General features: G+C 52.9%; 1 protein-coding gene across 1 annotated transcript; it reads right to left on the bottom strand.

Annotated features, from left to right (window-relative positions):
• Positions 1-225: 225 nt before the first annotated feature.
• On the bottom strand, positions 226-9,916 carry rrp7a (ribosomal RNA processing 7 homolog A). Its single transcript, XM_055663043.1, has 7 exons — positions 9,791-9,916; positions 9,524-9,663; positions 6,617-6,742; positions 4,387-4,504; positions 3,315-3,412; positions 1,634-1,832; positions 226-509 (listed from the first exon to the last, which is right to left on the bottom strand). Exons 1-7 carry the CDS (start codon positions 9,840-9,842, stop codon positions 424-426), a joined length of 819 nt encoding a protein of 272 aa, XP_055519018.1. The 5' UTR covers positions 9,843-9,916; the 3' UTR covers positions 226-423.
• Positions 9,917-10,249: the final 333 nt, after the last annotated feature.

The raw sequence follows: 10,249 nt of genomic DNA, 5'->3' as shown, positions 1-10,249 counted from the left end.
GTGTTTTGACCCGAAACGTCACCTATTCCTTGTCCAGAGATGCTGCCCGTCCCGCTGAGTTACTCCAGCATTTTGTGTCTACCTCCACTTGAAACTTCGACCCTCCCTTTGCCTCCACAGATGCCGAGCTCCTCCAGCAGCTTGTCTTTTGCTCCAGATTCCAGCATATGCAGCCCGTCTCCACCTCTCTGTTTTCCTTGCTTCTGGTCAGCAAATGACACAGTATTCAACAGGTTATCTGTTTATTTACAAATTTCTCGAGAGTATGGAACACATTTCCAAGAATGAAAATGAAATATTCTAAATCCAATAAATAGTGTGAAAATAAACTGAATCTGCAACCACTGAGCAGTTGCCACCCCAGCCTCACCCCTCCCCAAACCCACCCCGACACCCACTGCCCCCACCCCTCCCCGCTGGGCCTCAGTAAGGCTTGAATTTCCGCTCCGCCCTCATCAGAGCAATCTTCTGTTTATCCTCTTCAAACTTCTTCCGAAGCTGAGCGATATCTGGAAACAGAACAGACAAGCCTGAGTTGGGGGAAGGGCCAGAGACGCCGGCACATGGGGAGACCCAGAGTCAGTGGAATCAGTGGCAAGTGGTGAGGAGTGGGAGGCTTTGACATGGGGAAGTGAGGGGAGGAGAACTGAACAGGTGCTTGTGGTTTCTCACAGTAGTGGTGGGAAGTCTGACCCCAGAGCGTTGTGGTAACTGAGGGAAGTGGTGAGGTGTGGAGGGAGCAGAGACGACAGGGCATGGGGAGGTGAGGAGGAGAGAGGGGGGTCCCATGGACATCAGGGCATAGTGGTATCTCAGAGGAGGGGTGGGAACGAGGGACGTCAGCAGGGTCAGTTGTACCTCGGCGAAGTGGGCTGAACGGCAGGACACGGGGAGGTGATAGTGAGGGCGGGAGACCCAGGGGTTTGTGGCATCTCAGGGACGTGGTGGGAGCAAAGACGCAAGGACATGGGGAGGTGAGAAGGGGAGCCAGGGGGTTGCAGTTTCTTGGAGTAGCGGTGGGAGGTGGGACCCAGAAACACTGTGGTATCTCAGGGGATGTGAGGGAACAAGAGACGCCTGCATCCCGTGGCACCACGGTAGGGGGGAGAAGGGGCGGAGACGCCAGGCTGCAGGACCTGGTTATGGTGGAATTCAAGCAGTCGCCTGTGGCAGCACCAGCACACCTAGCACGTGGGGTGAGGAAGGAGGGAATGCATTTCGTTGTCTCTGTACTGTACACTGACAATGACAATTAAAATTGAATCTGAATCTGGGATGGAGCTGCCCTCCAGTGAGCTGTAGCCAGGGCTCAGTCCTGGGGAAGGCAGCAGCAACGCACCCCCTCCCACTGTAGAGGCCTCTGCAGGCCAATGCTGACCTTGGAAATGAGTGAGTGCACCTTCCCCCTCCCCCTAGACCACCGCCCCTCCCCCTAGTCCACCGCCCCTCCCCCTGGGATCTCCGCCTCACCCCCTTCCTTCCATGGGACGACTGCTCCCTGCCATTCCCACTCCAGACCATCACCCCCCCCCATACCTCTACACCTCCCGATACTCTTCTCCTCCCAGACCATTCACTCTTCCCCCCTCTCCCCCTCCTCCCCCCTCGCACACCCCACCCCGGAAGAACTCACGTTCTCGCTTGGCGTCCTGCTGCTGCCAGCTGTAGAAGTTGAGCAGCTCCCGCTGTTGCCGCTTGCGTTTCTCGCGCTGCACGGCCTGCAGATTGCGTGCCTCGGTGCGCGGGACCCCCGGGCGTCGCCCCTTCCTCGTCACCTTCACCCAGCCCTCCTCGTCCGGGACCCCGTCCTCCGCTCCGGCCCGAGCCTCCATCTGTGGGGCAGACGGAGCAGTCAGAAAGCAGTGGGATCTTGCGCTATCCCGACTGCTCGCATAACACTGGATATTAGACAAGCAGCACTGTGGTGCAGCGGTAGAGTTGCTGCCTCACAGCACCAGAGACCTGGGTTCAATCCTGACTACGGGTGCTGTCTGAATGGTGTTTTGTTCCTTCTCCCTGTGACCTGCATGGGTTTTCTCCGGGTGCTCTGGTTTCCGCCCACACTCCAAAGACGTACAGGTTTTCAGGTTTGGTAACGTTGCAAATTGTCCCTAGTGTGTAGGATAATGCTAGTGTATGAGGCGATCGCTGGTCGGTGGGATGAAGGGCCTGTTTCCGTTCTGGATCACTAAAGCCTAAATACAATTAAGCCAAAGTATAACAGGTAGAGCAAAGGAGAAGATACCAAGCGAAGAACATAGTTCTCAGCATTGTAGCGCACCAGTTCCAGAGACAAAGTCCCATGTCCACAATGGGGTAGAGGTGAATCAGACAGTATCAGACAGGTGAATCCATAAGCTAGGGCTTATGGAAGGACAGTTCAGAAGCCCGATATCAGAGGGGAAGGAGCATTTCCTGTGTCTGGTGGTGCACATTTTTAAGCTTCTGTATCATCTGCCGGATGGGAGCAGGGAGGAGGTGGAATGACTGGGTGGGAAGGTCTTTGATGACGGTGGGTGTTTGTCTAAGGCAGCGTGAAGTGTAGAAGGAGTTGGCGATGGGGAGTCTGGTCTGTGTGATGGGAGTGGGTGACGTGCACAACTCTTGCTCTGAGCTCATCCGTTCAGACCGGAGCTGCCTTCAACTCCCTCCCACCCTCAGCAGGGAACTGAGTGGAGTTCCCGCACCAGGGTCTCTCTCAGGACCGCAGTGGAAGATGGATGTGGGGCAGAGAGAGGCCTGACCATATGGGGCGGCACAGCAGCACCGGACCTGCCCCTTCCTGCCATCCTGGGTGACCTCCCTGCCCCCAATAAACCTCATCGCCACCCAGACCAGATCTCAGGCACACTGCACCTTGAACCCACCCACTCACCCACCACATGGATGAGATCAGCCAACCGACCCCCCCCCCCCCAAACCGTGCCCCCACCTCCCTGCCACCAAGACAGGGGCCCACACTGATCTCTCCCCACCCCCCAAACCCAGCCCTCACCTCCCCACCACCGGGACAGGGGCTCACACCTCCCAGCCCTGCCGCTACCACTAAAAGACAGGGGCCCACACTCCCCCCTCCCCACCACGGACAGAGCAGCCAAAACTGCCTCTGCCCCACCTCACCGTCAGACATAGGGTCCGAAATGACCCCACCCCAGCCTCTGCCACACGGTTCCCCACCGACCCCCCCCCCCCCCCGCCCCAAAAACTCTGCCCCCACCTCTCCACCATAGACATAGGGCCAAAACTGACCCCCACCCCAGACCCAGCCTCTGCCAGCCACCACTGAGACAGAGACCCACACCGACCGCCCTCACCGCTGCCACACGCTGGTCGTGTTTCTTCATGAAGTCGTCCACTTCTTTCTGCAGAGCCTCAGTGTCTGTGATGTTGCAGCGATAGTCCTGGATCCACTCTGGGAAAAGGAGGAAGGGTTGGAGTAGGGAGCAGCTGCGACCAGCCTGGGTTCCCACTGACTTCCCTCCCGTCACCGCCAGTAGCCTCGCCACTGCGTCTACTCTCTGACCCTCCCAAAACAGCACAAGTGTCCTCCATCAGTGACCCCCTCCCCTCATGCCCCATTGGCAAACCCAAGATCACATCCCCACCCCACCGCGTTGCTCATCTCTGATCCCCACCCCACGCCCACATTCACCGGGCGGCACGGTGGCGCAGCGGTAGAGTTGATGCCTTGCAGCACTTACAGCGCCGGAGACCCGGGCTCAATCCCAACTACAATAGACAATAGGTGCAGGAGTAGGCCATTCGGCCCTTCAAGCCAACACCGCCATTCAATGTGATCATGGCTGATCATCCCCAATCAGTACCCCGTTCCTGCCTTCTTCCCATATACCCTATCTTTAAGAGCCCTGTCTAGCTCTCTTGAAAATATCCACAGAACCGGCCTCCACTGCCCTCTGAGGCAGAGAATTCCACAGACTCACAACTCTGTGTGAAAACGTGTTTCCTCATCTCCGTTCTAAATGGCTTACCCCTTATTCTTAAACTGTGGCCGGTTCCCGACTCCCCCAACATCAGGAATATGTTTCCTGCCTCTAGAATGTCCAAACACTTAATAATGTTATGTTTCAATAAGATACCCTCTCATCCTTCCTAGAGACTACGGGTGCTGTCTGTACGGAGCTTGTACGTTCTCCATGTGACCTGCGTGGGTTTTCTCCGAGATCTTTGGGTTCCTCCCACACTCCAAAGACCTATGGTTATGTATGTAAATTGGCTTGGTAAATTGAAAAAATTGTCGCGGGTGGGTGTAGGATTGTGTTAGTGTGCGGGGATCGCTGGTCGGCACGGGTGGGTCGATGGGCCTGCTTCCGCGCTGTATCTCTAAACTAAACTAAATGACCGTTAGCAACTGGACAAGGCACTCACTCTGAAGGCCGGTGGTGACTGGGTGCTCGCTGGGAGACAGGATCCAGGGGGTTTGGGGTTTCAGGGCAGATTTCATGCCGGCCGGGCTCTTGAAGACGACGTAGCCCACGCGGTAACCCTGTGGGGAGGCAGAGGTTAGTCACACAACAGCAAGCAGTGCCACGGGGAACAGGGCGGCTCCAGCAGTGGGCCACAGATGCAATGACCCAGTCTGAATCCATGCAGTCCTGTCGGTCACATTGCCTTAACCAATGGTGCCAAGAATATTAGAGATCAATTAGAGAGCACAGTGCTACTACCTACCTCATTGGAGACCCTCGGACTATCTCTAATCAGATTTTACTTTGAACTAAACATCATCCCCTTTATCCTATATCGCACACTGTTGACGGCTCGATAGTGATCACCTATAGTCTTTCCGCTGACTGGAGAGCACGCAATGAAAAGCTTTTCTCTGTACCTCAGTACACGTAACAATAAACTAAGCTAAACGTCACAAATTTTTCATCCCCAAATGTTCCACCAGTGAATGGTTTGGGAGGTCACTCCACAGGGTCAAAGACCTCCTGATCTGTGGGATGCTCTCAGGTTAAACACTGCTCAAACACAGGCACTTCTTCGGCCCAACGATCCCAGCATGTTAACACTATCCTATAAGGATTTTTAAGGCAGGGTTAGATAAATTCTTGATTAGTATAAGTGTCAGGGGATATGGGGATAAGGCAGGAGAATGTGGTTAGGAGGGAGAGAGAGATCAGCCATTATTCAATGGCGGAGTAAAGTCGATGGGCCGAATGCCCTAATTCTACTCCTATTTCTTATCACCTTGTGACAATGTTGGCCGGCGTGGGCAAGTTGGCAAAGTGCCTGTTTCCACGCTGTATCACTCTATGACCCCTGCACACAATAAAGCCTGGATTCTACCCAGGGCCTTTGTGTTGGCTGCACCGAGCTTCAGTGCATCCCTCAGCACGTACGGCTGCATCCTGGAGTGTGCCAATCGACAGCACTGGCTTGTGGCATCACCTTATACTGGAGTTTCAGGCAGACTCCAGTACACCTCTCACCGATCTTCCAGCAGCAGTGTTTAACCCCGACAACATCCCAGAGATCGGGATGACAAGGAACTGCAGAGGCTGGTTGATTTTAAAAAAACACACAAAGTGCTGGAATAGCTCAGTAGGTCAGGCAGCATCTCTGGAGGACATGGATAGGTAACGTTTCATGTTGGGAACTTTCTTCAGCCACATCACGAAAGGTCGCCTACGCATGTCCTCCAGTGATGCTGTCTGACCCGTTGAGTCACTCCAGCATTTTGTATCCACAGATCATGGTCCTGAGCATGACACAGCTTCTCGCAATTAACCCCAACAAAGTGTATCTGCATCAATTAACAGTTTGCCTGGCAACATGTAGAGTCCAGAAGGGGAATAGCCATGCTTGTGGATATTAAGGGGAACTAGATCCTAGTGGGGGCCAAAATGGCAAGGTGCATGTGGAGCCAGAGGATGTACATGAGATCTTAAATAACTACTTCTCAATTGTGTTCACTGAGGTGTCAGATACCTGGAGGAGCACAACTATGGAACCCTTATTTAAGGAGGACAGCAGTAATAATCCAGGTAAGTCAAACCTCAATGGTAGGTGAGTACAGTAAAACATGCTGAGTGAGAGGAGGTAGTTGAGGCAGGTAATATCACAATGTTTGTACATGGATAGGACAGGTTTAGGATATGCGCCAGACAGGTGGGGCTTGTGTAAATGAGGCATGTTGGTCGGCGCGGGCAAGTTGGGTTGAAGGGCCTGTTTCCACGCTGTACGACTGTCTGACGGGATTCATTAATACACGGGAAGAAAGTAATCAAGAATAGACAACATTATCTTTTTACGTTGTGATCCTGGGACTTGGTTCCTCTTCTTCATTGTTCTTGAATGCAGCAGCACAGATAGATGAGATGAAGGCACAACATGGGATACTAGCTGATACACAGAATGAAATGACTGGGATATTCGCTAATACAGGTACCTGAAACCAGACCAGTTTCCCAATCACACTCACTCAAGACTTTTATAGGGACCAAAGTCAGTCAGAGCAAGTCATGAAACTCATTCACAGATCTTTGATCTGCAGCCATTTTCTTCGCAACTCACGCAGTCTTTTACTCCACTTCTCAAAACATGTCCGAAGGACCGCTGACTTCTAATGCCAGTCACACCGTGCACTGATTACCTCCGCAGGTTTCCTGGAGAAGAACTTTGATTTCTTTGCCTCGGATTTGGCTCCTGGGCCTGGCTTATCCTGCAATTCCACGGAGATGACAGTGCCACACTGTGAAAAAAGCCTGTGCACACTCTCCTAGCACGACACAGAAAGCAACACCTCTTTAGACCATTTCAGTATAACAAAACCAACATTTACAATATGTACAAAGACAGTTTTTCCCATCCAACACCCTTCTGAATGGAGTACACACCACACTACCATGTGCAGCTCTGCTCATTCTACTGTAGGACGCATGTTTTTAAGTTGGAATAGATTCACCAGTATATTACATGGACTTGTGTGCTTGAGTTATAGGAAGAGACAAAAAGCTGGAGTAACTCCGTGGGACAGGCAACATCTCCGGAGAGAAGTAATGGGCGACGTTTCGGGTCGAGACCCTTCTTCAGCCTAGACCCAAAATGTCACCCATTCCTTCTCTCAAGAGATGCTGCTTGTCCCGCTGAGTTACTCCAGCTTTTCGTGTGTATCTACGGTTTAAACCAGCATCTGCGGTTCCTTCCTACACAGTTATAGGAAGAGGTCAGGTAGACAGGGTGGTCATGCAGGCTTTCAGCACATTTGCCATCTTCAGGCAGGGTATTGAGTATAAAGTCGGGAAGTCATGTCCCAGTTGTACAAGATGTCGTGAGGCCATATTTGTGTTCAGTTTTGCTCACCCTACTACAGGAAGGATATCATTAAGCTGGAAAGCACAAAGACTTACTAGGATATTGCCAGGACCCGAGGGCCTGAGCTACAGGGAGGAGGGTGGGCAGGCTAGGACCTTACTCCTTGCAGTGCAGGAGGATGAAGGATGATCAAGACTTGCACAGTCTTTAACGCAGTGTAGAGGAATCAAGAACCAGAGGAGATAGGTTTAAGGTGAGGGGAATGATTAAATAGAAAAGCCAGAGGCAATTTTTTTCACAGAGATTGGTGGGGATATAGAACTGCCTGAGGAAGCAGTTATGGCAGAAAGTATAACAACATTTAAAAGGCATTTGGACAGGTACATGTACAGGAAAGGTTTGGATGAACACTGGTGGGTGGGACTAATGTAGATGGGGCTGCTTAGTCAGCAAGGCAAGTTGGGCCAGAGGGCTCTGAATAGGCTGGAATATTTGTCTTTAGAGCATGGGAAGCTGAGGTGTGACATTAAATTGAGGGACATAGTTAAGGTGGATGCTTGCTGTCTTTCACCTAGAGTAAAGATTTCTAAAACTGGAGGGCATTGGCTCATGGGGAGAGGGAAAAGATTTAGAACAGACCTCAATGGCATTTTTTTTTTGCTCTGTATCTGAGATAATTACGACTTTGAAAAGACATTTTGACAAATATATGGATAGGAAGGATTGAAGGACGGGCCAAATGGGACTGGACCAGAACTTGGCCAGCATGGGCAGGTTGGCCTTAAGGATCTGTTTCCATGCTGTGTAGCTCGAGAACTCCAAGGCTCACTCATTTTCTCCCTACACATATCATTGATATACACCTGTGTGCATCATTGTTTAGAGATGGTTTGCAAGATTAATAAGAGCATGGATTAGCTTTTGGGTAAAGGTTGCAGCACAGTGGCGCAGCGGTAGAGTTGCCGCCTTACAGTGTTTGAAGTGCTGGTGACCCAGGTTCCATCCCGACTACGGGTGCTGTCGGTACAGAGTTTATACGTTCTCCCCGTGGGGTTTCTCCGAGATCTTCTGTTTCCTCCCACACTCCAAAAACATACAGGTTTGTAGGTTAATTGGCTTGGTGCATGTGTAAATTGTCCCTAATGCGCAGGATAGTGTTAATGTGCGGGAGCGCTGGTCGACGCAGACTCGGTGGGCCGAATGGGCTGTTTCCGCGCTGTATCTCTAAACTAAACTTGGGTGGGAGGGGCGATTTTATTTGTCCTCATGGAGGAAGAGAGAAGTTGAATGTAACATTAGATCCTAAGGCATCTCGGCAGACTTTGTGGGAGAATCCAGAACCAAAGGGTCACCTGTTTAAGACAGAGATGAAGAGAACATTTCTGTCAGAGTTGTGAATTTTTATAATTGCCATCCTCAAAGAATGCTCGAAACAGAATATTTTCTCTGAAAATGTTGGCAGATTCTTGTTAAGTGAGGGACTGAAAGGTTTCTGGGTAAGACGGTAATGGAGATATAGTTGGATCAATCTTATTAAATGACTGAGTAAACTTAAGGAGCGGAGTGGCCTTTCCGGTTCCGAATGTTCCCCCCTCAGTCCCTAAACCCTCCCCTATCACCATAACCCTCCCATCCCATCCCCGCCACCCCATTCTCTCCATCATCCCAGTCACCTCCCTCAATCCCCCTCCCACTTTTCCTCACCACAGTCTCCCCCCTCCACTCACTTTCCTCACCCCCTTCCCCATCCTGACACGTCCCCACTCTTCCCCTTCTCTCCCACTGGACCTCCCTCCCCTCTCCCCCCTTACCCTCTCCCACCCCTTTACCTTCTCCCTCCCTTTAGCCTTTCTCTCCTCACCCTTTCCCTCACCCCCTTAACCTCTCTCCCCCCCCCTTCACCCTCTCTCCCCTAAACCCTAACCCCACCCCCCCAAATTCCTTCACCCTCCCCCCTAAACCTCCCCCTCCCCCTTCGCCCTCTCCCCTCAATCTCTCCCTCCCCTTCACCCCTTACCCTCTCCCACCCCTTTACCTTCTCCCCCCTTTACCCTCTCTCTCCCCTTCACCCTCTTTCCCCCCTTCACCCTCACCCCTTAACCTCTCTCTCTCCCCATCACACTCCCCCCTCTGCCTCTCCCCTTCACCCTCTCCCTTAATCTCTCTCTGCCCCTTCATCCCACCCTCTCCCCCTTCATCCCCCTCTCCCTCTCCCCCCCCCCCTCCCCCCCCCCCCCCCCGGTACCTGTGTGCAGTAGGGCGGCGGGGTGAGCACGAACAGGGTCCGGTCCTGTGGCCGGCGGGCGGCCGTCTCTCGGGCCCGGTGCGGTTTCACCAGCAGCTGCCGCGCGGCGCCGCCGCTCCCCGAGAGCAGCGCGGGAATCACTGGGGGGGGAGGGGGGGGACGGTCGGTCAATCACGCTCCCTGCCCCTGCCTCACCCGCCTCTCCCTCCCTCTCCCCCCTCCCCCCGGCAGCCTGGCCCGTCTTGTCTCCACATCTCCGGCCGTTACCTGTGAATCCCGCCGTGTCCGCTCGCGCTCCATCCTCCCCGCGCGGCGCCATCTTCCCCACGCGCACACCGCGCCTGCGCGCCCACACCAGGCAAGGGGCCGGCCACGTGACATGCGAGGGGCGTGGTCAACGGGGACTGATTTACATATGGCGGGGGGCGGGGCCAGTTGACTGGTACTTTCCCTTGACCCCTCCGTAAAGTGGGCTGTCCCACTACGGCGACCTAATTGGCGAGTTTAGAAGAGTTTAGGAGAGTTTGACAAAGTGTCATGTTGAAGACCTCCTTCTTCGTCCACTGAACGAGGGCTACATGTATATATGTATGTAGTTTGTTTGTCTATACTATTTTTATAACAAATGTAAAGCACTTTGGCCAACGAGAGTTGTTTTTTAAATGTGCTATATAAATAAATGTGATGACTTGACTATGTTGAAGACTAGCTCCAACTAGCTTCGGG

The sequence above is a fragment of the Leucoraja erinacea genome, chromosome 37 (genome assembly GCF_028641065.1).
Source record: "Leucoraja erinacea ecotype New England chromosome 37, Leri_hhj_1, whole genome shotgun sequence".
In the NCBI taxonomy this organism is placed as follows: domain Eukaryota; kingdom Metazoa; phylum Chordata; class Chondrichthyes; order Rajiformes; family Rajidae; genus Leucoraja; species Leucoraja erinaceus.
This window is presented reverse-complemented; position numbering and strand designations above follow the sequence as displayed.

Bases quoted from the DNA above. Each gene is read 5' to 3' on its own strand.
- rrp7a (XM_055663043.1), bottom strand. From the start codon at position 9,842: ATGGCGCCGCGCGGGGAGGATGGAGCGCGAGCGGACACGGCGGGATTC. The intron at 6,743-9,523 runs GTACCGGGGGGG...GTGTCGTGCTAG, and splicing joins CGCCGCCCTACTGCACACAG to GAGAGTGTGCACAGGCTTTT. The intron at 510-1,633 runs GTGAGTTCTTCC...TTCTGTTTCCAG, and splicing joins GCAGGACGCCAAGCGAGAAC to ATATCGCTCAGCTTCGGAAG.